Here is a 26,553-nt window from a genome sequence, read left to right as displayed (position 1 = left end):
AATAAGTTTTCCTGTTTGGTTGACAACTTTCACACCATGCTGGTAAAATGTAACGGTATATCCTCGCTTCACTATTTGGTTTACATATATCAAATTAGCGGATAACTCCGGTATTACCTGGACTTGATGCATTTCGATGGGTTTCTCATCTGGGCAGCACTCAGGGTAAATCTTGATAGTTCCCTTTGCAATGACGGACATAACAACTTTATTTGCCGCGATTACTTTTCCACCTCACTTGATTAAATTTTCCAGTAATACTTCCGTTTTTGTAAAACGATTTGAAATACCGGAATCGAAGTACCAATTCTGATCGTCTTCACTCATGGCTGACTATACAGTACACCATGCATTTCCGTGTTCATTTTTCGGTAATTTAATTGTGCAATTCTTCGCGATGTGCCCGAACTTCTTACAGTTTCAGCATTTTGGACCGTTGCTTATTGTTTCCGAATTCGTATCTTGCCTTTGTTTTCAGTTTTGTTTCTTCCCAACGAATGCAGATCCACTTGGTATACTGATTTCTTGGAGCAGTTTGGTTTTGATAACATCAGCGCCAATCTTTAAACCGGAATTTTCGATTGCCATTATCATTGGACGATAGTCTTCGGGCAATCCGGCAAGGAGCAACGTAGCGATCCATTCATCGCTAATATCGAAACCAATACCATGCAATGATACTGTTCACGTAGACCTCCATCGACTCACAAGATCCAAGAGACGTTGAGATGAGCTTCCTCAGCAGACCAAACCAGAGTCCTCGAATGCTGCTTCTAATCGCGACCAGGTTTCCTGGGCAGTCGTAACATCCTTAACATGGACATAGTTCACCGGGTCCAGTAACAATATAATCTTGCCTCGAGCTCTTCTGTTTTTCGATGCATCTACTGCCGCAAACCGTCCATCGGGATTCTGTGCAGGTTTTACTGCTTCCCACAAGTATTCCAAGTCCAAAAATGTCTGCACAGCAAACCTTCAGGTAGACCAATTTTCGCGACCTTGGAGCAGCTGAATGGACGGCAAATTTAATGAGTTATGGCTTCAACTTGGAGCAGCAGCAACTGCGTCACCTCCGCCGTTTGGAATATTTATTTTTTTCAATTATTTCGATGTATCACATACGTCTTCCTACAGTATTAATTTAATTCTAGGCTGGACCCACGGTATACAGAAAACAAGGTAGGCTCGTTAGAAAAATGACACTTCGAATGTGACGCATATTTTATCGCCACGGAGTACAGAAGTAAGCATGCTGCGACCGTAGAGCATCGTCTCGGTCCAGCTTGTGCGAAGATAGCAGTGACGTCACATGTTTACATTCAAACTGAATGTTTACATACGTGATGAGCCTGCCTTGTTTTTTGTATGCCGTGGGCTGGACCCATAACCTGTTGGTTAATTATCTGAGAGCCGTAGAAAGAACAAGTTGTATGTACTGTGGTTCAGAAAGGAATGGAAATTTATTTTAGCTGAATGACATGACGTTAATAATAATGACTACTACGATCTAATTTCTTGACGCTAATATCTTCAACAAAATGTCTGGAACACATTGCGTATCAATAAATGCCTAGCTAGCTAAATGTAAGCGTGGCTACGACTCATCGTCACAGGGAACATATTAGAAAAGTATTAAAAGTACTGCCTGACTGCACTACCAGATATGTGACGCGGCACTAAACAAAAATATACAACATGTCTCGAGCAACATATGATTAGGGCCGAAAAACCAACAATGCTGAACAGAGAAAAATGAGGTTCAAGTTTTCTATGACTAATTTAATTCATTTATTGAATTTGAAACTCATTTCATGGCCAAAACCATGCCAATGCTATACGTAAATGGTTATATTATAACAGCAGATTAAGATTAATTGAAAAACCATTCGAAATCTACAACATTTCAGCTAAAACCAAAATTGCGCCGTTTACTCGCACTACCGGCAACACGTCTGGTTTTTAAGCCGGTTGCTCAAAACTAGTAATGTGATGTACACGAATAATTACTCGATAATTATACGTCTTAACTTATGTTTTATTCGACTATCAATGTTACAACGTTATACATCATGTTTCTTCTCACTCAACTCTCTGCACGAGGGGTGCTTCAATGCTAACTCGATTCACACATCGTTACACCCTCCTTGTAAGACTTTTATTATTTCAAAACTTATACCGTATTATAACATCATGGAATCCTTTAGTATGCAACATCTGTAACATAAATTTTAAGGTTAATGATCTACTTTTTGAAAATTCTGCCTTCCGAATCTCTGAGCCGCCAGAAACCTCTATCGAAACCACTAACGACTAAATCTTCATCACTGTCCCTTGAAATGTTTGGTTCAAAGTCACCATCAGATGCCTCAAAGAATTCAGAACCGTCAGATTCATTTTGCTCTCCCCTAAGGTTTTCATCTAAGTGCAAACTCTCTAGGCTATTCGAAAGGTCCGCTATATCGTTTTCCGTGGGACCCGTGTTCTCCACAGTACGTGAGTTTCCTGCGTGTAAAACTGAAATATTTGGGTCGTTGTGATACAACGTTCGGACGGAGATGTCTTGCATGTGTCCATGGGACACGCCTTCCCACATTCGCTTTACTGGAACGAATGCTGAATTTCCGACAATACTGCGACGATTACTGCTGTCAACATGCCTTTCGTTTTCCTTTTCCAATGTCTCAGTGGTTGGCCGAGTGTCTCGTCTCATTTGATCCAAATGACGTTTGATCATTCTTCCGTTTGCAGTTAACTCCACCCTGTAGTTCCGTTGTCCCAAAACATTGCGCACTATTGCAGAAGTCCAAGCTGGTTTATTTGGATCCTTGTAGTCTCTTACAATTACCTTATCGCCAACGACGAAAGTTGTATTCCTTGTACCTCCGTAATTCTTTATTTGAGATTTCTGTTGTCTCAGGATGTTTCGGGTAATATAAGCTTTCGTTATTTTGTCGTTTGGTAACTGTCGTGGATTGAATCGATCTAGCGATGATTTTATGTCTCGCCCCAACATCGCTTCGACAGGAGCTATTTGTGTTGTACAGTGTGTTGCTTTGCGATAGCCCATCAAAAAATTGGCCACGATACCTCGCACATCATTTTTACTCGTCGAAAGACTCTTAATCAAAGCAGCTTTAAACGTTTTGACCATATTCTCAGCTTCGCCATTACTTGAAGGGTGCCCCGGACAGCGTCTGCTTGATGCCATTAGCCGCTAGAAATGTTTTTACTACACCTGATACAAACTGGGTTCCATTGTCGCTTACCATTTCGTCGAACAAACCGAACCGCGCGATACATTCCATTAACTTTTCTAAGACAAAATCTGATGTGCTACTTTTTGTTGGAAATACTTCAGCCCATTTGGAGAATGCATCAATAATAATAAGATAACTCCAACCATGCACAGGCCCTGCAAAATCTACGTGCACACGACTCCATACATTTGATGGAGGTTCCCATGGAATCAGTGGCGCCTTGGGTGGTGATTGGTTATGTAAGACACATGCTGAGCAGCTTTTGATTAGCATCTCGATATCGCCATCAATGTTGGGCCACCACACATTTGCTCTTGCGATGCTTTTGGTCTTGACTATACCCAAATGAGAACTATGAATCTGGTTCAAAACTTTACTTCTTGCGGCATCAGGTACAACGACCCTATGCCCTCGCATAACAATGCCACCTTCCAAAGACAATTCGTCAATGAACCTGCAGTAAGGCCCCGCCTTCAGCGTTTCTCTATCTGTCTGTCCTTTCAGATACTGCATAATGTTCTGTAAGTGTACATCATTTTCAGAAACCACTTTCAATTCCTCCAACGATAGTAAACCACATTCTTCTCGATTAATAAAATTCAAATACGAATCTTCTTCTTTCCATAGCTTCCATGACTCCGTAGGGAAACGCGATGGAAAATCAGCCACATTCATTTTGGATTTGACATGTCCAATCTCGTAGTTAAATCCAGACAAAAAATGCGCCCACCTTTGCATTCGACTGGCTGCGATCGTTGGAATGCCTTTGCGAGGATGAAATAAACTCAGCAAGGGTTTGTGATCCGTTCTAATTGTGAACTTATTCCCCACCAAATACAAGAAGTACTTGTTCACTCCATACATGATTGCCAGTGCCTCGCGGTCGATTACACTGTAGTTGACCTCCGAAGCATGTAAAATCCGGGATGCAAAAGCAACTGGTCGTTCGATTCCGTTTATTTCCTGGCATAAGACAGCGGAGACTCCTACATTAGAGGCGTCACACGTAAGGATTAGTTTCGCTGTCGGGTCAAAGTGCGCCAAAGTGACATCACGTCAAATTTCCGCTTTCACTCGGTTGAAAGCAATCCTGCACTCTTCGCTCCACTTAAACTTTATTTCCTTTTTCAATAATTTATAGATCGGAATCATCATCGTAGCTAAATTATCCACGAACTTAGCATAGTAGTTGACTAAACCAGCAAACGCCCTGACTTCACTAACATTCTTCGGCTCCGGTGCGTCTCGTATCGCTCGGATACGTTCGTCCGTTTTCTTCAGCCCATTCTCATTTATCACATATCCCAGAAAATTAACATCATTTTTGAAGAACTGGCACTTTTGTCTATTCAGTTTCAAACCCGCTTTATCGAGCACTTCGAACACTTTTTCGAGCCTTTCCAAATGCTCCTCATCATTATCTCCCGTAATCACCGCGTCATCCAAAAAGTTTTGTACTCCGGGAATACCACAGAAAAGTTTCTCAAGTTCCCGTTGTACGATACCGGAAGCCGGTTTAACACCAAACGGTAACCGGTTCATCTTGTAAACCCCTTTCACGGTTGAAATTGCACACAGTTCTTTTGAAGATTCAGACAATTCAAACTGATTGTAAGCTTTCGACAGATCAAGCTTAGAAAATTTTTTTCCTCCGTTAAGTTTTGCAAAGATTTCGTCCGCCGTTGGAAGTGGATGCTTTACATCCTTGATATGCTTGTTGACCGTCACTTTATAGTCTCCACAAAGCCTTAATCTTCCTCCTGGCTTGAGAACTGGTACCAACGGGGTACCCCATGGAGAACTATCACATTTCGTAATAATGCCAGACTGTTCCATGTCATCCAATTCCTTCACCATCTTCTCATGGAACTTAAACGGAACCTGTCGAGGTTTCTTGAAAATCGGACTTGCCTCTGGTTCTATTTCAAGGGTAATAGTTTCATACTTATACTTCCCCAACTCATCGGCAAAAAGGCCTTTGTACTTCTCCAACAATTCCATCAGTTTTCGTTCAGTACCTGACATTATCTTGTTTATTAGTGCCAAACGAATTCCGAAGGCTTTCATGAAATTCTTCCCTAGCAAGGGAGGACCAGCTTCTTGCACTATTACTACCAACACTGTTTTGGAAATCCCCTTATACTCAATCACTGGTTTGATAGCCCCTAGCACATTCAATTTTTCTCCCGAATAGAGCATTAGCTTCAAAGACGTGTCCTCTAGCCTATAACTACTCAAAGCACTTTGGTACAAAGATTCAGGAAAAACACACACTCCTGCCCCTGAATCTATTTCAATGTTATATGTCTGATTCGCTATTCTCACTTCTACCTTAAATTCTTCTTCTTCTTTAGAACTTATTTTGTTCACAAGAACAATTGACTCACTGATATAATTTTGTTCCAACTGGATTTCCGACTCACTTCGGGAACGTTTTCCTGGTTGGTTGGCATATAAAATGCTTGCTGTTTGCCGCAGGCCGCTTGCAGATGACCCTTTTATTGCATACCCTGCATGTTAGACTCCGATAGCGACAGTCCTTTCGCTGGTGGCCCATTTTGTTGCACACTTTTGGTACGCCATCAAAACGTTTGTCCGTTCGCTGAGGTTCCTTTGATCCATATTCCGTTGCTTGCTTTCCCGGGTGTCGTACTCCTCTGGTATAATTAACGCTTGCATACGTATCCAGCTCGTATTTCAATGCTATTTCCTGAGCCTTGTCCAACGATAGCTTCTCGTCTTCTTCGCAGACCCGATCGAAAGCCTTTCCGCTCAAACCATCTATAAATTTGTTTACCAAAACATTCTGCAGCTGGTCTCCGAACTTGCAATTCGCCGCCAAGTTCTTGATCCTCACTATCCATTGGTTTGCAGTTTCGTGGCCATTTTCTCCACGTTGTGCTCGAAAAAACACTCGTCTTTCTTTGTGAACAATTACCGGCGGTGTGAAATGCGTTGACAGAGCCTTGCACAAGAAATCATAATCTTTCTCTTTTGGTTGGTGCGGTGTACACAAATCTCTCAGCAGCTTGTATGTCGTCGCACTCAAATGGTTGATTAGAACGGCTTTTTTTATATCGTTGGCAATCTTATTGGATACAAAAACTGCTAAAACTGTTCTTTGTACAGTTCCCATTCTTCAGACTCTCCGTCGAAACATCGGAAGCTTGCCGGCGCCGCCATCTTGAAAACGCCGAAAACTTCCAGCTGGCCGCTGGTTTTGTCACTTTGCGTGTTTCTCTGCGCCGTTGGCTGACCACATCCGTTCTTTTACGAATGATCCGTATCCCGTCCAGTCGCCAATGTGATGTACACGATTAATTATCCGATAATTATACGTCTTAACTTATGTTTTATTCGACTATCAATGTTACAACGTTATACATCATGTTTCTTCTCACTAAACTCTCTGCACGAGGGGTGCTTCAATGCTAACTCGATTCACACATCGTTACAAGTAACATCATCAGATTTGTTTCGATTTGCTAGCCAGAGCAGTTCTGCTATGCGATATATTGAATACCTAGTAAGAATATACATTTTAAAATAACTTGAAGCTAGTTTTTCTAAATAAACAATATAAAGTGAACGGCCTGAAAACCAAAGCAAACATTCCGCATGGTAGTAGAGGGCGCCAACAAAGGACTTAAATACCACTATAGTGCAAATGGTTCATGAGACGTTCACTCAAAACAGCAATAAATGTGTTTCTTAAGAAATATCAAGTATGGAGTTGTACCTAGGATGAAGAATCATTTACAAAGCAATCGTTGATGCTAGAATAACAAAAATCATGGTTCTGGTTTATAAGCCGTAATCATATGTTACGCGAGATGTGATACTACTACAACAAGATGTCTTTAACTGCCATCTCAGAGGTAATGGCGTTAGCCCACCCATCACATCAAAATCACATATCCGAGAGAAGGAAAATTCAATTTATTGTGATATAATTATATCAAACAAAATATGTTCTTGTTGTTGATTTGTATTGAATAAATTGTACAAAGCAGAAAATACCTAATAAATTAACGCACCTAGCTATGAAACCCGGGTGATACTCCGTAGGAGTAGGTAAAGTGCATCTCACCTGATTCCTGGCCGCCTTGGCCGTGTCTCAGTCGTTTGCTTTCATGAATGAAATCGTCCACATCCTCCGAAATCGATTCATAACGTTTGCGTCCGCGCGACTCCGGTGAACTAACTTCATGATTCTCCTCAATTTCGCTCGCTTGATACTGCAGAAATATCGGCTCGATGTGCTTCCCCGATTTCTTCAACATGTAAGGATCGAACGGGAAGAAAGTGTCCAAACATTCTTCCGGCGTTTGGGATTCATTTTTGTAGACTGTTGCTAGCTTTCGACGGGCATTCCGTTCTAGGATCGTGTGGCAATAGGCGAGTTGGTGAGCACGCGTTACCCCCGCAAATGCAGTAGCCACAGCCGGCAAGCAAACCCTCAACGGGTTTAGATGGCAAGTGACAATTGAAGATAGCTGCATCGTTTGTAGAAAGGTGAGATTTTTTGCGTTTGATGTTAGTTGTTTGCTGCGGAATGCGACAACATAGAAGATAGCCTGGCAGACCGAATAGAATACCATGTGAGCTTTCAGCGATTGATTATACTGCATTGAGTCCGTCCTCTGAATGTAATTGTACACCCAGGAAGAAAATTCTTTTAAAGTAGATTTTAGGAGACTGTGAAGAAAAAAAATACTAAATATAGAAGTTTTGAAATTATTAAAATGTTCAAATGTACTTACTTTAAAGTAACATATTTCGCACGGGCCAGCATGCTCGCAATATATCCTACAGCGGCTTGACGCATCGGAGTCGACACGTTCGGATTACACACTTGTTTCCACAAGTAGGTAATGAAATACTCTACATAAGATTGCTTGAAACTACAGACATAAAAAATTAGAAATTGCACATGATGCGTATTGTGCGTGGGCAAAATATGCTTGTCGAACAAAGTTAGCAAAACCTTGAACAGTCGATCTGCGTCACTCGAATTTTCTGAGGATGCCCGTTGGTGAATATACGAAAAAATTTGCTGCATGCAGCAATCAAGAGTTTCGGCTATTGGCAACTTCATAAGATTATCTTTGTTTTCCTCATCGAACACTGGCGAATCATCATCCATTGAGAAAATCTGCTCGTCATCCTCTGGATACTCTGCATCCTCAATTTCGTTACGTGGAGTATTCACATCTATAATGAGCAATCGATTGAATATTATCTCAAATAGCTCTTCGGAAAACATAGACGTATGTTCCGTTATCCACAACAAATTATGTAAATATCCACAAATCACATGCGTTGGCTTCTTAAAGTAAGGGAATTGCTTCCTCAGCTGCACCAAAATAACATTGAATATCCTACGAATTTGATAATTATAAAATATTTACTTCTGAGAAGATAGAATGGACTTTTTTTTATACTTACATAGGAATGACATTCTTCAGTCTTACTATCAAATCATGAATCGGGGCCAGTTCCTCCAAAATTTTTTCATTCGGAACTCCATTAGTCCAGCCGATTTTCTCCTCATCTTTTGGCACGAAAAGTTGCACCAGTTTCGCAACAGCCAATGCCGTATAATTGCTATGTGCCACCAGCAGTTCAATCACAAAGTCCATGTAAATCTCCCGGGAAGTTTGGTTTCTAGCTAACCATTTAACAGACATCAGAGTTTCCACCAGCATCCCAAAGTTGGCATTCAGCATATGCACACACCGCTTCGACTCGATGAAAACCTGCTGGAACTTGCCTTCGTCAAACTGTTCTCCTTTCAAAGCGGCCAAAAGGTGCTCAAACCTCTGCAGACGATTGTTTTCCAGCGCATCTTGGAGTACCGATTCGATGGACAGGTCATCGAAACGGACCTTATTCTGCGACAAGCTTGCGTTCAGTTTTGATCCGTCCAGATTTGGGTACGGTTTTAATATTGACGAAACACGACGTTTTTCTGTTGTGATCGACATTCTAACATGACAAATTTGTGAAACCGGCGAACCGAAGACAGAATTTAATAGCCAACGGACGCTCACTATTGGCACTAATAAAAGTGATTATTAATTCAAATTTCTTCCCTTAAAAAATACACACAAATTTTACTAGCGAGCACGTTTTAACAGGTTTTCACACGTTTCGCAGAAAAATTTATTCACGAATCACGAAGAAATTTTGACGTTCTCTTTTAAAAGGCCTTTTTCTATATAGTGACGGTGACGCTCCACCAAGTACCACAGTTGACCAATAAAAACATCTTTTTTTTACGTACACTGAAAACCAAAACTACCCAAAAGTGGGTTGTTTGCACTCAAAACCGAGCCCTACACGCTTAGAGAAGATTACCTAAAATTAGGTTTTTATTTTACCTAAAATTAGGTAATGGATCTTCACTACAAATATCGGTAAAAACTAGCGATAACTCTCGTTTCTTTTTACCTACTTTTAAGTATTTGACATTTTTAGACGATGACGTTATTTTTTACCTAAAATTAGATTTTTCTTGACTTTGTGAAAACAAGTGTTTCTGCTGGGTCTTTGCTGTGCCTTCCTGTTCCTGCCGCTGAATCCTTCGGGCAATATCAAGATATTCAACGATTTAAAACTGATGGTAAGTGGTTGATTGAAAAGGGCCAACTTCCGGGAACAATACATGAACTTGTGTTTAATTACAGAATTCCGGAAAATTTGTTTTTTTGGTCTCCGAAAAACTTTCAGGATGGATCAAGACTTGAACACCTGTAACCTTCAATAAGGTCTGCTTGGCAGTGCACGTGTTGGTTGGGAATGTTTGTCACGGGTCTGCTTAGAGCCCCTCGCTGGTATTCGGACGATGAGCAGCCGTCCTCAACGTGGGCAATGGACGCTCCTAACATGAGGAACAGACGCTCGATCGGATTAACACCTCCGGAGAGGAGCAAATCCCCATTCCCTGTTAGCATACGACCATAGTTCCCGCCGGGATTAGTTACCTGATCTCCCCTAAGGTTGCTCGTATCTCGGCCAGCACCACGGAGAGGTAGTGATAGAAGTTGCTGCGTATATGGCTAAGGGCCTAGCATTTGTAATGCCATACAATAGGGACCATAATCCGCCGGAAAAAATAGCCAGTTTCCAAATTTATCTTAATAAACATTAAAAAAATGAATCAATTGAAGTATTTTGTTTTCTTTAAACAAAACATTAAATAATAACCGAATAATCGGTAATTTTTAACGTTTTTGCAAAATCAAAACAAACGTCAAAAACCTAATTTTCGGTAAAAAGTAACGATCGGAAATCGGTACTGTTTAACGATAATTCTTGCTTATCACCATTACCTAACTTTAGGTAATCAATGATTACCTACATTTTAGGTATGTGCACTTTAGTTCGATTATCGGTATTTTTTACCGACTTTTAGATACTCCTATCTAAGCGTGTAGAGTCTTTCCAAATTCCACATCCTCAGGCTTTAGACTGTGTGCCACTTTAAGTAAATTTTCACGTTCATAGTTTACAAGGTCCGCCAGGTGTTGCACGTTGACTTCGTTCGTGCAAAATCCGTTAGATTTCACCACGTCTGGTGGTAGCCACAGCACTTCGTTATTTAACCACCCTTGCACTGTTGATTTGAAGACATGCACCACATCCGGAATGATTTCCAGCTTTCTGGTCGAATCCGTAGGGTGTTCAATGGGAACACTTTCCATGACGTTGTTCCTATGGAACTTCAGTTTCAGAGCATTCCACAGTTTTTTGTTATTCGGACCACAATCCGATGTGAGGAAATGGACTTTGCAACCAAAAGATTCTACTTCTCGGATAATTTTGTAGGCGACTTCTTTCAGATCATTTTCAGGTATACTATTTCCCGTCAAATGGTAACCAACAGTTTGCTTCCACCTGCCCCTGACTCCGACCAATACAAAAACTAGTGCATGACTTGCCAGTCCGGTTTGACCATCTATGGTTATATCTCCGTAGAACTTACTGTCCGAAATACAAAACTTCTTGCTTCTTCGATAGACATTTCATCGAATACGAGTCCACAGTCGAGATCTTCTGGTAGCATTGTGCCAACTTTCAGTTTCAAAAGCTCCAATACGTCGTATAGTATTCCAGGGTTAAAATCCAAATCTTCTACCTTACGTTGTAACGTCCGTTCCGATGGCAGTGGATACTTACTCCGCTGGTGCTCATATCCCTTCTTCCCACACACGAATTTCGTTTTAAGGCTTTCCGTTACCGTTTCATCACTCCATTCTCTCGGACGTTTCTTTTGGTACAAAAGCATGTCCACTTGGTCGGAGTTAAACGTCCTGTTCAGCGCGTTTAGGGCGAGCTCAGGCGTTTTTCCTGTGCTTGAATTTTTGCTCCTGTTCTTTGACGACGCCCTCGAGACCATTGCAGCGTTTCTTCAAGTTAGTTATTATCAATTTCCCACCTTATCGGCCGCGACGATTTGAAATCGTCATAAAGCAAATCGTCGCCGAAATCGTCGCCAGCAAAAATGGCCATAAGATCTGTCAGATCAACTGTGAACAAAATTGTTTGATTTCAATAATCACATTATTTCCCAAAATTTAGTACAATTTTTCATGCATATTTTCATAATTTGGCTTAGAACTACCACAGATTGAAAATAATGATATTGGCGACGATTTTAAAGGTACTTAAAAAGTGATCGGCGCGTTTTGTTACCAGCGAAACTGACAATACTTCCAGGTTTAGATTGATCAAACGGCTAGAATTTTCTCCAAATTATAAGCATACATACGGACTACTTATATCATTTTTTACCTCTCGAAATTCCTTTTTGTTGCGGCACACACAGCCTGATGTTCATCATGAGGGCTGCACATAACTGGGATCATGTTTTGCATAGACGCATCAGCACTAAATGCCGAAGTGTCTCCCGGAATATCGTCTGTTTCAAGATCAAAGTCGGCAATTTGTGGAACGAATTCGTACACCGGATATGCCGTTCGGCGCCTCATAATTTTCCCCTTGCTGGATGCAAAATATACATCTTCCTGCAGAAAATGGAACTGTTTTTCTATTTTATTTACTATGTATTCTTTGTATGCAATAATTTTGACCTACGCTGCATACTCTGCAACTAGACGTGACCTCGAAACTATCAGAAAACCCGCAAAACTTTTTCCAAATATTTTGCAGGTCATCATCCGCTGGAAACCGGAAGAACCCAATGTTCTTAAATCCTTGTGTCGTCTTATTTGTACAGAACTTGGCGAGACACTTCATTTTCGAAAAAACTCTTTCGTTTGCTCCGGGACGAACCGTAGATATTTATAGAAATAGAAACACTGAGACTTGAATTACCAGTAAGCAAAAGCACAACGAGATATCAACAAAATTATATATTTAACAAAAGTCACTATGAGGCTGAAGCATTGTCAGTGTTGTCAGCTTTGACTATCAGTGTTGCCGAAAACATTAATTTGACAGGTGATCTCATGGCGCCACTCTCCTTATAGACACTCTAGTTTGGGCCAATAACCTAAATTTGAGTAAAATGACTTTTTTGGCACTACACGTAAAAAAATAACCTTATATGTTATGGCAAAAAACCATTCGAAAATACTAATACTCTTCATTATGCCATCTAATGAATGATCCCATATCAAAAAGCTAATAACATTTATAAGTTAATGAAAAGTATAAGTTTCGGAATGTATGTGACTAATGCGATGTATAAGTTTTTTCTTATACATATCACAGAGAAACAGACGTCTCACTCTACACATGTATCATCGTTCATCTTTTTAACGGTGGATTCAATTTTTTGTAGGTGGTCGATCGGCCACCGATGGCGCTTCAATCGGTTTTGCTTGTGTTTGACGTTTGCTCACTACCGCCACCTGGTTGCCGCTTGTCCACCTAGAGTGCTTTTAGCATTGAGCGGTAATGTTTTCGTGACGATGATTTTGATTGCATTTTGTTCTAAGTGAGACGTCTGTTTCTCTGTGTACATATCATTCAGCGCCTGCTTCGGCAAAAAAGTATTAGAAATCTTAATATTGTCAGTTTCGCTGGTAACAAAACGCGCCGATCACTTTTTAAGTACCTTTAAAATCGTCGCCAATATCATTATTTTCAATCTGTGGTAGTTCTAAGCCAAATTATGAAAATATGCATGAAAAATTGTACTAAATTTTGGGAAATAATGGGATTATTGAAATCAAACAAGTTTGTTCACAGATCTGACAGATCTTATGGTCATTTTTGCTGGCGACGATTTCGGCGACGATTTGCTTTGCGACGATTTCAAATCGTCGCGGCCGATAAGGTGGGAAATTGATAATAATATATAACATTAAATTTTTTTACGTGTAGGTAGTTTGCCTTTAATCCCATGTAAATAATTTACCCAAAACTGTGTTTAATTCATCCAAAGCGGACCTTAATCAACCCAAAATAGAGAATATTGAATTTACTCAAATTTGGGTTATTGGGCTGAGCAACCTCGGTGAGGTGTTTGCATCTTGCTCTAGTTTTGATAGCAATCATGGGAAAGAAAGGGAAAGCTACCCAATTTTGGGTAATTTTTTTCTGCGGTATTCTCACACAGAAAGAAAAATCGTTAGTAAAATTAAAAACCCAGATTAATCCACCTAGCGGTGATGGTGCCTTTCTCGATCGTTCAAAAGGTTTGGAAAAATCTAAAATAACACCAATATGTAGATTGGTCTTATTTTTCATATTTGTTTATATGCATGAAAAAAATTCTCGCCAAACGCAATTTGTTGCAAACAAATCGGATGAGCATAAGAGCAAAAAATGGCATTTGATTTTGTAGTTATAAAATTAGTATTTTCGCCATACCTTTTGACCCAATTGTACCCGTATGAATTTGTACTTTGGCCATAAACTTCGATCCCATAGTCCGATCTGGCCAATTTCAAATAGGAAACAATGGGACAGGATTCTGCGTCGAATGCAACTTGTTGCGAGCAAATCGGTTGAGGATAAGTGCCCGAAAAATGAGTGACATTTTTTTCGCGACTTTTTCGTATGAATTTGTATTTTGGCCATAACTCTCGATCCCATAGTCTGATCTGGCCAATTTCAAATAGGAAACAATGCGACAGGATTCTACGTCAAATGCAACTTGTTGAGAACTAATCGGTTGAGAATAAGTACCCGAAAAATGAGTGACATTTTTTACGCGATTTTTTCGTACGAATTTGTATTTTAACCATAACTTTCCATCCCATAGTTCGATCTGGCCAATTCCAAATAGGAAACAATGAGACAAAATTCTGCGTCAAATGCAACTTGTTGCGAACAAATCGGTTGAGGATAAGTGCCCAAAAAATGGGTGACATTTTTTACGCGATTTTTTCGTACGAATTTGTATTTTGGCCATAACTTTCGATCCCAAAGTCCGATCTGGCCAATTTCAAATAGGAAATAATGCAACAGGATTCTACATTGAATGCAACTTGTTGCGAGCAAATCGGTTGAGAATAAGTAGGGTAAAGTGCCCAATAGTGGACCCCCAACCAATAGTGGACCCTCCTGACATTTTTTCATTATTACAGCAAAATGAAAACATTTGACTATGAAATTCCATCGGGAGAACCTACCTTACAGTCCTATGATTTGATTACATGCATTGAAAATGCTATGGAAAGTAAAATTGGTTGATTTTTTACAATTCTAAAGAAAATAAACACAAGAGTGTCCATTATAGGAATATTTTGGGGGGTCCATAATAGGGAAGAAGAACGTTCCGAAACGAAACATGAAAATCAAATGAAGTGTCGGCTATAGGGAAGCAATTTCCTATTATGGACCCCCAGGGGGTCTACTATAGGGCATATTTAGTCCGACTTTACAATGTTAATTTCAATGAATAACGTCGTGTATTTGAGTGTTTTATGCATGTATCGTGAAGAGGAGATGAAGGGCTTGATATTAGATAGCACGCAGAATAATTATTTTAAAATGTTCCACTCCTTATGCCAGGAAGAGAAAAATTTCGCTACTAGGGGGTCCACTATTGGGCATTTTACCCTACCCGAAAAATGAGTGACATTTTTACGCGATTTTTTCGTACGAATTTGTATTTTAACCATAACTTTCCATCCCATAGTTCGATCTGGCCAATTCCAAATAGGAAACAATGAGACAAGATTCTGCGTCAAATGCAACTTGTTGCGAACAAATCGGTTGAGGATAAGTGCCCAAAAAATGGGTGACATTTTTTACGCGATTTTTTCGTACGAATTTGTATTTTGGCCATAACTTTCAATCCCATAGTCCGATCTGGCCAATTTCAAATAGGAAACAATGGGACAGGATTCTGCGTTGAATGCAACTTGTTGCTTGCAAATCGGTTGAGGATAAGCGCCCGAAAAATGGGTGACATTTTTTACGCGATTTTTTCGTATGAATTTGTATTTTGGCCATAATTTTCGATCCCATAGTCCGATCTAGCCAATTTCAAATAGGAAATAATGGGACAGGATTCTGCGTCGAATGCAGCTTGTTGCGAGCAAATCGGTTGAGGATAAATGCCCGAAAAATGAGTGACATTTTTTACGCGATTTTTTCGTATGAATTTGTATTTTGGCCATAACTCACGATTCCATAGTCCGATCTGGCCAATTTCAAATACGAAACAATGAGACAAGATTCTGCGTCGAATGCAACTTGTTGCTTGCAAATCAGTTGAGGATAAGTGCCCGAAAAATGAGTGACATTTTTTACGCGATTTTTTCGTATGAATTTGTATTTTGGCCATAACTCTCGATCCCATAGTCCGATCTGGCCAATTTCAAATAGAAAACAATGGGACAGAATTCTGCGTCGAATGCAACTTGTTGCTTGCAAATCGGTTGAGGATAAGTGCCCAAAAAATGAGTGACATTTTTTACGCGATTTTTTCGTATGAATTTATATTTTGGCCATAATTTTCGATCCCATAGTCCGATCTGGCCAATTTCAAATAGGAAACAATGGGACAGGATTCTGCGTCGAATGCAACTTGTTGCGAGCAAATCGGTTGAAGATAAGTGCCCGAAAAATGAGTGACATTTTTTGAGTAGTTTTGCGCACACACACACACACACATACACACACACACACACAGACATCACCTCAATTCGTCGAACTGAGTCTATTGGTATATAACACTATGGGTCTCCGGGCCTTCTAAAAAAAGTTTGTTTTTGGAGCGATCATATAGCCTTTAAGGTAGCCTCACACCTCGGGAATTTGATCCGCGGATTTTTTCCCCATGCATTTTTGCATATGCGATGTTTTTGGGATTTGGACACGGAAAATCAAAATCCCGGCCCCCTTTAAAATACACGGGGACCAAATTCCGGCGGAAAATTTTCCCGAGGTGTAAGGCAGCCTTTACCGTATACTTAGTATACGAGAAAGGCAAAAAACCGTTGGTAAAAATAAAAAGTTGCGTTGGTTCTTTTTCGTAGAGAGTTGTATATGTTCAGAACAAAAGTACGCCAGCTTTTGGAACAATCATGCTTCAAAAGTGGCATTGCGCTCTGAAATTAAAAGTTTTTGTACTGTCAAATCAAAAATGATACACTGTAAAAAATAAAAGTGAAATATTTTTGTTTCGAATGACGATGTCCTTATTATTATTGGGTTTTTATTAAAATTGAAATAATCAAGTCAAGAAAATATTTGGATATATTTTGAATTATTTTAATTGACGGATTGGAAATAAACAAATTACATTACAATTGACTTATACAAAATCTCGACTCTAAATTTCCAGGATCTTTCCATTGCCGTCCTCCAGGAAGACCTTCCGATTGATGCTATGACGGTAAATCTACCGAACTCGATGCATAATTTAAGCCGAATCGCTGGTAGAAATGAGACTGATCGGGACCATATCACTGAAACAGATCATATGAATAAACATTAGTATATATTTATACAGAAATATTCATCGGTGATAATGTGAAAAATGAAAACATGGCGCGATTATTGCAGTCAACAAATAAGTACCTACTATTGAAATACTTGTAGGATCCGGAATATGACCAGTGATATGAGGCTTAAAGCAAAGGTCCATTCGGGAACCATTGGTCAATATATCTGCTGGGCAAGAAGAGAACTCAACTTCCTGCTGGTATTCCTTCCGCGATGAGCCATGAGAGAAACTGGATAAAAGAGAAAACAAATTATTAGTTACCGGTCGAGAAAACACTTTTGCAAGCCTTCGATTAAAAACTTACTCTACATATTTTGGTAGCAGCCCGCGCCAATTTATGATTCGCTATAAACACTCCTTAGCCGTGCGGTAGGACGCACGGCTACAAAGCAATGCCATGCTGAGGGTGGCTGGGTTCGATTCCCGGTGCCGGTCTAGGCAATTTTCGGATTGGAAATTGTCTCGACTTCCCTGGGCATAAAAGTATCATCGTGCTAGCCTCATGATATACGAATGCAAAAATGGTAACCTGGCTTAGAAACCTCGTAGTTAATAACTGTGGAAGTGCTTAATGAACAATAAGCTACGAGGCGGCTCTGTCCCAGTGTGGGGATGTAATGCCAATAAGAAGAGAAGAAGAAGATAAACACTTAGTTTTGCGTGAAAACCTGGTGAAAACGGCAGATCTGCGTGATAACGGTTGATCATCGCTCATAACGACACCTCCACAAAATCTAGATAAAGTTAATAATATTTATGAGCAATAAAATCAGAATTCTTTGTAATACTAAGGACACACCTGTGGTACTTGTACCATGGTACAAGAGAACAAGAAAATTATTCCAAGAATAACTTTGATAAAGACAATAATTGGTATGGTACTCATTTCAAGATTCTTGTACCATGGTACTTATACCACCAGTGTGTCATTAGCAGGGTTGTAAATTTTCGGCAGCACTGGATCAAGGTGCTGTTTTTTTATATCATGTTTTTATTTTCTTTCTGCTTTGAAATCAGCCTCACATTCCCGGAGAGGCAGAAAAGTAAACAACAGAACTCACATCACCCACTGCGCCGCGAAGATGAAATCTACCACAGAGCGATTCCAAGCAACAGCATCAAAATTTAAGAAAATTTTTAATTCATGATTTTCTATTGAGTTGAAACTTTGCACAGTTTTTCAATTTCATCTAAATCGCCATTTTTCGATATCAAATCTTCATATTGAGTCACGACTAACTTTTCAAAAGGGTGTACAGTCGCGATTCGCTGGTTGGGCCACGACCTCGGCCCAACTAACGAATTCGGTTTTTAGTTGGGCCAACTGACAGACATTTGAACACGTGTATTTCGACTTGAACATCACAAATGATGTCCAGTGACGCCCAATCCCGTTTTCCGTGTTTACATTGAATTTTGACGTACGGTTGCTTTTTAGTTGGGCCATGGCCCAACCAGCGGAAGCCCAACCCAAGTGTTAAAATCCCAACCAGCGAATCCCGACTGTATGTGAAAATGGTTCAAAAATATTTAAAAAGCTGCACAGCAAAAACGGAATGTTCGATTGTTATGATTTTGACGTAGGACTTACGTCTTTCTTTACTATACTGGGTGTCATTTAGATTTTTGGAAATCGAGAGCGTTACGCTACAAGGGAAGATTTCGAACGTTACTAGCGCCTTTATCTTTCGGTGGATTTTGAAGATTTATATATCAATCGACTCGGACACTCTCCAGCAATTTGCTATGTTCATTGAAACATTAGATTATTAACGATTAGCTATTGAAATTTTCAATTCTTGTCAAAGCCAATGGCAATTTCATATATCATCAATCCCGTACATTCCTAACACGGACATCAGAATGCAGTATCCAACGGGTCTTCAGGTCCGTCGCAATATTTTCTTTGTGTATAAAAGAAGCTGTGCCTGCCGTGTGTGAGTCATTTCAGTTTGTGACAGCAGCGCGTACTGACGTGCTTTTTGTTTTTGCATTTTCTTTTCGTCCGTTCGCTGTGTTTGCGTACAGTCGCCAGCGAGCTGCCCTGCCGGTCGGTGGATCTGCCAGTATTATTTTTTCTCGTTCGTTCGCTGTGTTTACGTGCACAGCATGCAGTCACCAGCAGGAGAATATGCATGAAAGAAGTGGACATATTTTTTGTCATTCTATGCTTAATGATGGTCGTATGCAGTGGTGTCGGTTGCGATTATTAGTCTTATTTCCTGAAGTTTTGAATACATAAATCGCTAATAATTCTACACAAAATAATAATATCTTACGTTTATATAAGTCCTACGTCTACTCGCGGTTATGTTTAAAACATTACCCATTGCTCGTTTTTCAGCAAAGTTAGACAACTAAATGGTGATTCTTAAGAAAATGTGCACAGTAAAAAAAAATTTTTGCCTTTAAAAATATCATTTTGTCACAAAACTCAAATATCTCAAAACCCTATCTTTTTTTGAACGTAATTTTTTAGGGAAAACGGTCCATTATATTAGATATTGCGCATAAGCCCCAAAATTTTATTCCCACCTTTGGGTTTCCGCGCCGAGCACTCAGCGCCAGACTCGGCGACAAGGAGATAGTGGTCAAGTTGGTACTCCTGATTTTTTGACAACTGATGTCGATTGGTTGTGTGAGTGCACCGGTGTCAAAAAATAGAGCTTTTAGCTGAAAATTTAGTTGTCAAATGCACATTTTGACAGCAATATAGATGTATGAGTGAATGAAATGTGCAAATGCTCTATCGCGGAAGCAGTCGCTGAAGACAAGTGTCAATGGTTTCAGTGACGAAACGAAAAGTTTCAATGCAAAAAGCAATATCTACCATAAAAATTTGGTGATGGTAAACTAATAAACAAAAAGTTATGACATTTCAAACATTTCACAATTTTTACATATAGTAAACAAAAAAAATTTCCGTGTATTTTTTTTTCAAGAATCGCAGTTTGATGCTGATTTTATTGTTAAGGGCCTTGCGTGAGTTAAACAAGTTGTTTGTATGATATTCCATATTTATGTATTCATCGATATTATGTATATTATATGTATAAATATTATATGTATAAATAAATAAAAATGAATTAATATTATCCTAAGTATTAAATTAAATGTGGCAGTTACACAATGTTGTTATAGAAACTCTAAGAGTTTTGGGTTTGAATTTTGGTATGGGTTATGATATCATGAAAACAGTTTATTAATACTTATTTTTATTTATTTTTATTCAAATTTTTTAAAATATCGAACACTTTTGAATTATTATCAGCACAGTTTGAGTATAGTTTTGCTTTAATTTTATTTTCCGACAATGGAATGAAACAGTGAAATTTTTGGGTTCCTTGGATCGTTTTCGCGTTATTAAATTGCTCGCTGAGCTCTGAAGCCTTTATTTCGTACTCTTCAGTAGTAGTAAAACAAAATGATAATTTGGTTAAATCTTTTCTTTTCTACGATTTGCCCAATCAAAAAGTTCTTTCGCAGTTTTAATTGGATGCTCACGTCTTTGGCTAAACTTGCTCTTGTGGCCATGCGCTTTATTGTTCCTCCAATAGCATCACAAGGACCTTTGCCATGTGATGTAGCAAAAAATGCCATTCTGCATCAATTCCGTACATTGATTTAAATTGACATAGGCTCGAAAAATTCTTACGATTTTTGTACTGCGACGCTGCTCCATCAGACATGAAATATATCTTTTGACTTCTTTATGCTTATCAACGCGTAAAAGTTAATCATTTTTCAATGAACAAATTTATGGATACTGAATCGTGTCTTAAATCTTCGGAAATTATAATAAAACTTAAGTGTTCAATTTGCGTACTTCCATTAAAATAAATAACGAATGGATGAATTGTAGCTTGTTGTACATTCCAGTGATGGGACTGCACTTCATCTTGCAATACAAAGCTGTAATTTTCAGAAAAATCACAAATGACTAAAAATTCACCATTTTGTAATGTATTTTTCGTATTTTTAAAAAGCTGGATTGTTCTGTTTTAATGAAATCGTGAGGGATTAAACTTTCTAATTTCAAGCAAAAATATGACACAAACTCATCTACAGGTTTTACAACCCAACAAACAACGACAAGCTACAAATAAGCATCTAGGTTGAACTATTGTTTATTAGTGATCTTCATAGCTGAATAAAATGGATGCTGAATAATTTGCTAGACAGATTTCATTTCAGCATTTAATCAAACTAATATTCGACATGGCCTATTTATTTGTTTACTACCTTTATTTGAAGTCGAACTTACGTTTTCGTTTTATCACATTTCAGCACATTGGGGAAGTTTAACAATGTACTGAACTAATGATTTTTAAAGTTCTCTGTTCGACTATGATGTGATGCTCTGAAAGGGTGGTCGAATTGAGTTTGAATAGTAAGTTAATAAGCAGGCATTAGACATCCTTCTTAACCTTTGTCCTTCTTAACCATTGGATTTCACATTTATCTGATCTATCGCACAGTGGGAAAAAACATGCTTTTTTCAGTTTGAGAGAAAATCTGGATTCTAGATCTGGAAAATTTGATTTAGGGAAACGAAAATAATGATTTATTTTCAAGACATGCTTTTTATTTTCGTGATTTATTAAAGTGTCGGAGATTATAACGAACAAAACTGCTGGAGCAATAAAAACTAACCAACGAAATTTACTAAAAGCCGGACATAACGCCGTTGAATAACATCGGGAAATTATTGAATCTTTGATGTGTGGAATCCCAATATTATCGTATGGATGTTGATCTTTATTGCGGCGAAATTGGAATAATCTTAGCATTTGACAATCATATCGCAATCAATTATCAAGAGATCTGAGGAAGGCCGAATATACATTGATTTTTTTTTCATAAATTCATAAATAGCATTGGGGACGGATTTTATTTTATCGTTTATCGACATTATTTTTACGTTCTTTTCCTAGTGTGCGATGGTTATGACTGGCTGAACAATGGTTGAAATAAAAATCTTGTACAGTTATTAACAAACTGTAGTTTGACAGATCGACTTATTGAATAAGAGTCCAATTATGATTCATATTCAGCAATAAGATTATTTATGTTATACATTGAGTGAGCCATATCTAACAAATCAAGGATGGCGCGGATGACAACGTTACCGGCGGATGATCAAATGACAGCAGTTCGAGACCCGATTTAGGAAAATTTTAAAATGATTACATGAAAATAGCAATTGCTTCAAAATACGTTCATTGGAGATCTTACTGATGTTACCTTCTAAGCGTTATTATTTTCGAAGAATAAAATCAGTTAATAAAGTTGTTTTTCAAAATGAGATGTTGTAGTTGTATAACTTCGCCAAAATTGTGTGAACAAAGCTTGAACAGAAGTTGTGATAAAAAATAGTACAGACATAATTCAACACAGCGCTGAATTAAATCATCACACTGATGTTAGTTCAACTAGTGAATGTTTGTTGGGAATAGTTTCTATGTCACACCTATCCGTGGTCACCCATTGCTCAAATGATAACTGATCAATATATTTTTCTTTAAACTCAGCGAATAAAGTATTTTCCAATGATGAAGAATCTGGACAATCCGAACAAGATCGTAGATAGCAATTTGATGTTGTATTTTCACACAAAAGACTACCAGTTAACATTTTAATATCCTTTGTTAAATTGATTCTTTTCAAACTATGTAAAATAAGATTAATATTCTCATGGGTTGTGAACACACACATTATGTGTTCCTGAATTGGAAAGAAGCTTACATTGCCTTGGCCGAAGGCTTGCAAATGAGGAAAAACCTATTTTAATATTATCGTGAATTTCCTTGAAGCGTGTGTACGCTTCTTTCAAAGTCGTCATCATTAATCGTTTTTGGATTGCTTGACGCTTTCCATCTTTTTTTACTGATACATAATCTTTTTGACCAGGCATAGCTCGACTTACTTCATCATCTTCAAAATATTGAACTACTATTTCTTTTGTCTCATTTGTTAATGCAGTACTAGACCTAGTATTTTTGGTTGAAAGACAGTTATTCTTCAATTGTTTTGCCTCTTTTACTGTATTTCTATTGGTTTTGAACTCATCAATGGCATCCTGAATAGACCACGAACTTGGCAGCATCGACAAAATCAATAATTTTTCTTTCCTTGTCGTGGCTGCATTCGAGAACCTTTCCTTCATATTTATAATTACCTCATCGTAGTCTGTATTTTCCACATCATCAGGTCCCTAATTTGAAGAGGTTTCTTCGTACAGCTTCGTTTATTTCACGATATTTTTCTCCGGGTAATAAACGTAGTCCATCTTACTCCATTTAATCAGGTCACTTTTGTCCCAGCTATGTCCTCGTTAAAGCGTTCGATGTTGACCTTTTGGATACACTCATCTTCCGATTGATTTGTTGAAACAGATTTCGCTGATGGTACGGTGGCAAGGCTCTCAGCACTTAATACTTCTGGTAATTCCTCAGTTGTTGTCGATACATCTGGCAATTCCTCAGTTGCTGTCGTTTTCGAACTTCCTGCGCTCTGCTCAACCGATGATATACAGATTGCTCTTTTGTCAACGTTTAGACGGCAGGACGTGCAAATGCGTAAATTTGTATTCAATGTGGACATTGGAGCATAACCAGTCGCTTTCAGTTTATCTATGGTGCTTTCGGTGAGATTTCGTAACTCTTTTGAACACTTTTTCCATCAAACGGCCTACAACAGTTGAGAAAGCGGCTACTCATGTTGTTCGTAATATTTCAATAAACAAAATCACTTTTAAGTTTTTACTGACTAGTTTGGTGTCATTTGCTTGACTGAAGAAAAAATTACTATAAGATCTTTAACAACCTTAGTAGTAGTAATTTTTTGCTTTTTCGTGAAACATTGTCATGGTATGTACCTATCATGCATTTGTTGTTGTTGAAGATACCCGTTTCCTCCCGATCATAAAGTCTATTCTCTAAGAGGTATATTTTTTGCAGGTAAACTATAGACGTACACGTGTATATAAATCTTTGATTTTGCAGCTTTTGTCTTAAAAATAACATTTCTGATGTGTTTCTATCAACGTTATTATCAACAGGTTTCAACACTATTAAAAGAATTTTTCGCCAGTCACGTGCAATGAAAATTATGACACTATCAATACTTTTGATCACAACACTGGATCGTGTCTAAGTTTCTTATAGATGCTATGAATAATTAAATCAAAATATCATGAAAACAACTTGTTTAAATCACGTCCCTTAACAATAAAATCTGCATCAAACTGCAATTCTCGAAATAACTTACACAGAAAAAAATTTTTTTTTACTAAATGTGAAAATTGTGAAATGTTTGAAATGTCATAACTTTTTTGTTTATTAGTTTACCATCACCAAATTTTTATGGTAGATAGCTAATCTAATGGAACGTTTTTTTTTTTTTAAAATTACGTTCGAAAAAAGATAGGGTTTTGAGATATTTGAGTTTTTGTGACAAAAATGATATTTTTAAAGGCAAAAAAAATTTTTTTTTACTGTGCACATTTTCTTAAGAATCACCATTTAGTTGTCTAACTTTGCTGAAAAAATCATAACAATCGAACATTCCGTTTTTATATTTTATTTTTATATAAATATTTTTGAACCATTTTCACATACACCCTTTTGAAAAGTTAGTCGTGACTCAATATGAAGATTTGATATCGAAAAATGACGATTTAGATGAAATTGAAAAACTGTGCAGAGTTTCAAATATTTTCGAAATGGTCGCTCAGGATCGACTGACATGCCCCCGTGGAATGCCTCCACAGCAAAATGCACACATTCACCCAGCAAATTGAAAAAATTCAACACGCGTTTAAATGGGCCACTCACAGTCATACGGTAAGGCGCGAACTGAGCAGCGTGTCAGAGCGACTTGTGAGTGGCTGAATGCGAAATTGAACAGTCGGTGTTGGAAATGATTTTTCGGCTGCACCCAGTCGCACTCACCGCGGCGGCGATGAAGGCGACTGCAGATTTTACTGAGATCCATGTTTGTCACTGCATTGACTGTGAAATATTTCTACCCTGGTCATTAGTATAATTGTTGCTCCCAGTTTTTAAGACCTACCTTTCGTTAAATGATTGAAAAACTCCAACAATTTAAGAAAACATAAAAAACGCAGTTTTAAAACAAAACTTTTATTGATGTTTTGATTTGTGATGGATGCTTGACTGAACCACACAATCACAAAAAGTTTTGTTTTTGATAGGTTGTGTTGACATTTTTAACATTTTAACACTGAAAGAAAATACTTTCAAATTCACACTCTGCACAGGAGAAAAATACTTTTAAAATCATAAATTCACTTTGACAGTAAAAAATAAACTTTTAATTTTAAGAAAATAAAACAACTTTTAAATGTAAAGTTGAAAATATTTATTAAAACAATTTTTGTTTTTTGTGTGCATCAGTGCGTATATTGAACTCAAAGTTTGGGTTGATTTATCTGTCCGTGTACACAGAAAAAAAAATCCATGGTAGCAATTACTATTTTGTAGACTACGCCATGTTTTCAAAACAACCACAAATTTTCAGTTAAATTCGACATTGTTGTTTCAAAAGGGCGAAAGTCGCAAACGTAAACATTGCCTTCTTCTGCTGATTTCTGGGAGAGAGATTTCTGGCGGTATTTTCCACTTCCGTTCGATAGAAGGCGCGGAGCGCCACCCGTTTCAAGTGGTTGTTAGCTGGGAGCGGTCCCAGTTGTCGAGGAATTTGCAGGAAAAGGCATTGTTTACGTTTGTGACATTGGCCCTTATGAAACAACCGTGTCGAATTAACCATGCATTCGGACAAATTCACCACTGATTCAATTCATGTAAGGGCCCATTCACAAATTACATAACGCTTTTGGGGGTGGGAGGGTGTCTGTACGAGCGTTACGGCCCATACAAATTTTAGAACCATTCCATACAAAAAACGTTACGAGGGGGTGGGTGGGGGTTAAAAATGGTCAATTTTAGCGTTATGTAATTTGTGAATGAACCCTAACAACATTCCGCCAGGACCACAGTTGATTTTTACTACGCGCATGGTAAAATCTGGGACGGGACTTGCAAAGAGGAAAAAATGTAACTTCAGCTGCTGCCAGTCAACTGCTGTCACGAACTGTCAGGTGCAGCCAGCAGCTTTTTGTGTGAAAGTATTGTCAGTTTCGCTGGTAACAAAACGCGCCGATCACTTTTTAAGTACCTTTAAAATCGTCGCCAATATCATTATTTTCAATCTGTGGTAGTTCTAAGCCAAATTATGAAAATATGCATGAAAAATTGTACTAAATTTTGGGAAATAATGTGATTATTGAAATCAAACAATTTTGTTCACAGTTGATCTGACAGATCTTATGGCCATTTTTGCTGG

The 26,553-nt window shown here is 38.4% G+C and overlaps 2 protein-coding genes, 1 long non-coding RNA gene and 1 pseudogene across 3 annotated transcripts; all 4 read right to left on the bottom strand.

Moving 5' to 3' along the window:
- Positions 1-4,313: 4,313 nt before the first annotated feature.
- Positions 4,314-5,282, bottom strand: LOC134210160 (uncharacterized protein K02A2.6-like). Its single transcript, XM_062686181.1, has one exon. The coding sequence runs from the start codon at positions 5,280-5,282 to the stop codon at positions 4,314-4,316; it is 969 nt and encodes a 322-aa protein (XP_062542165.1).
- A 1,947-nt stretch (positions 5,283-7,229) lies between these two features.
- Positions 7,230-9,459, bottom strand: LOC134213145 (RNA polymerase I-specific transcription initiation factor RRN3). The gene is made up of 3 exons (XM_062691786.1): positions 8,706-9,459; positions 8,021-8,638; positions 7,230-7,955 (listed from the first exon to the last, which is right to left on the bottom strand). Exons 1-3 carry the CDS (start codon positions 9,242-9,244, stop codon positions 7,295-7,297), a joined length of 1,818 nt encoding a protein of 605 aa, XP_062547770.1. The 5' UTR covers positions 9,245-9,459; the 3' UTR covers positions 7,230-7,294.
- Positions 9,460-10,684: 1,225 nt separating this feature from the next.
- On the bottom strand, positions 10,685-12,439 carry LOC134210158 (uncharacterized; annotated as a pseudogene).
- Positions 12,440-17,012: 4,573 nt separating this feature from the next.
- Positions 17,013-25,370, bottom strand: LOC134217312 (uncharacterized). Its single transcript, XR_009980990.1, has 4 exons — positions 25,261-25,370; positions 17,492-17,921; positions 17,266-17,416; positions 17,013-17,149 (listed from the first exon to the last, which is right to left on the bottom strand). It is a non-coding gene; the product is annotated as an uncharacterized LOC134217312 (long non-coding RNA).
- Positions 25,371-26,553: the final 1,183 nt, after the last annotated feature.

Source organism: Armigeres subalbatus, chromosome 2 (assembly GCF_024139115.2).
Source record: "Armigeres subalbatus isolate Guangzhou_Male chromosome 2, GZ_Asu_2, whole genome shotgun sequence".
Taxonomy (NCBI): domain Eukaryota; kingdom Metazoa; phylum Arthropoda; class Insecta; order Diptera; family Culicidae; genus Armigeres; species Armigeres subalbatus.
Note: the sequence above shows the minus strand (reverse complement) of the source record. Positions and strands in the feature narration are given on the sequence as shown.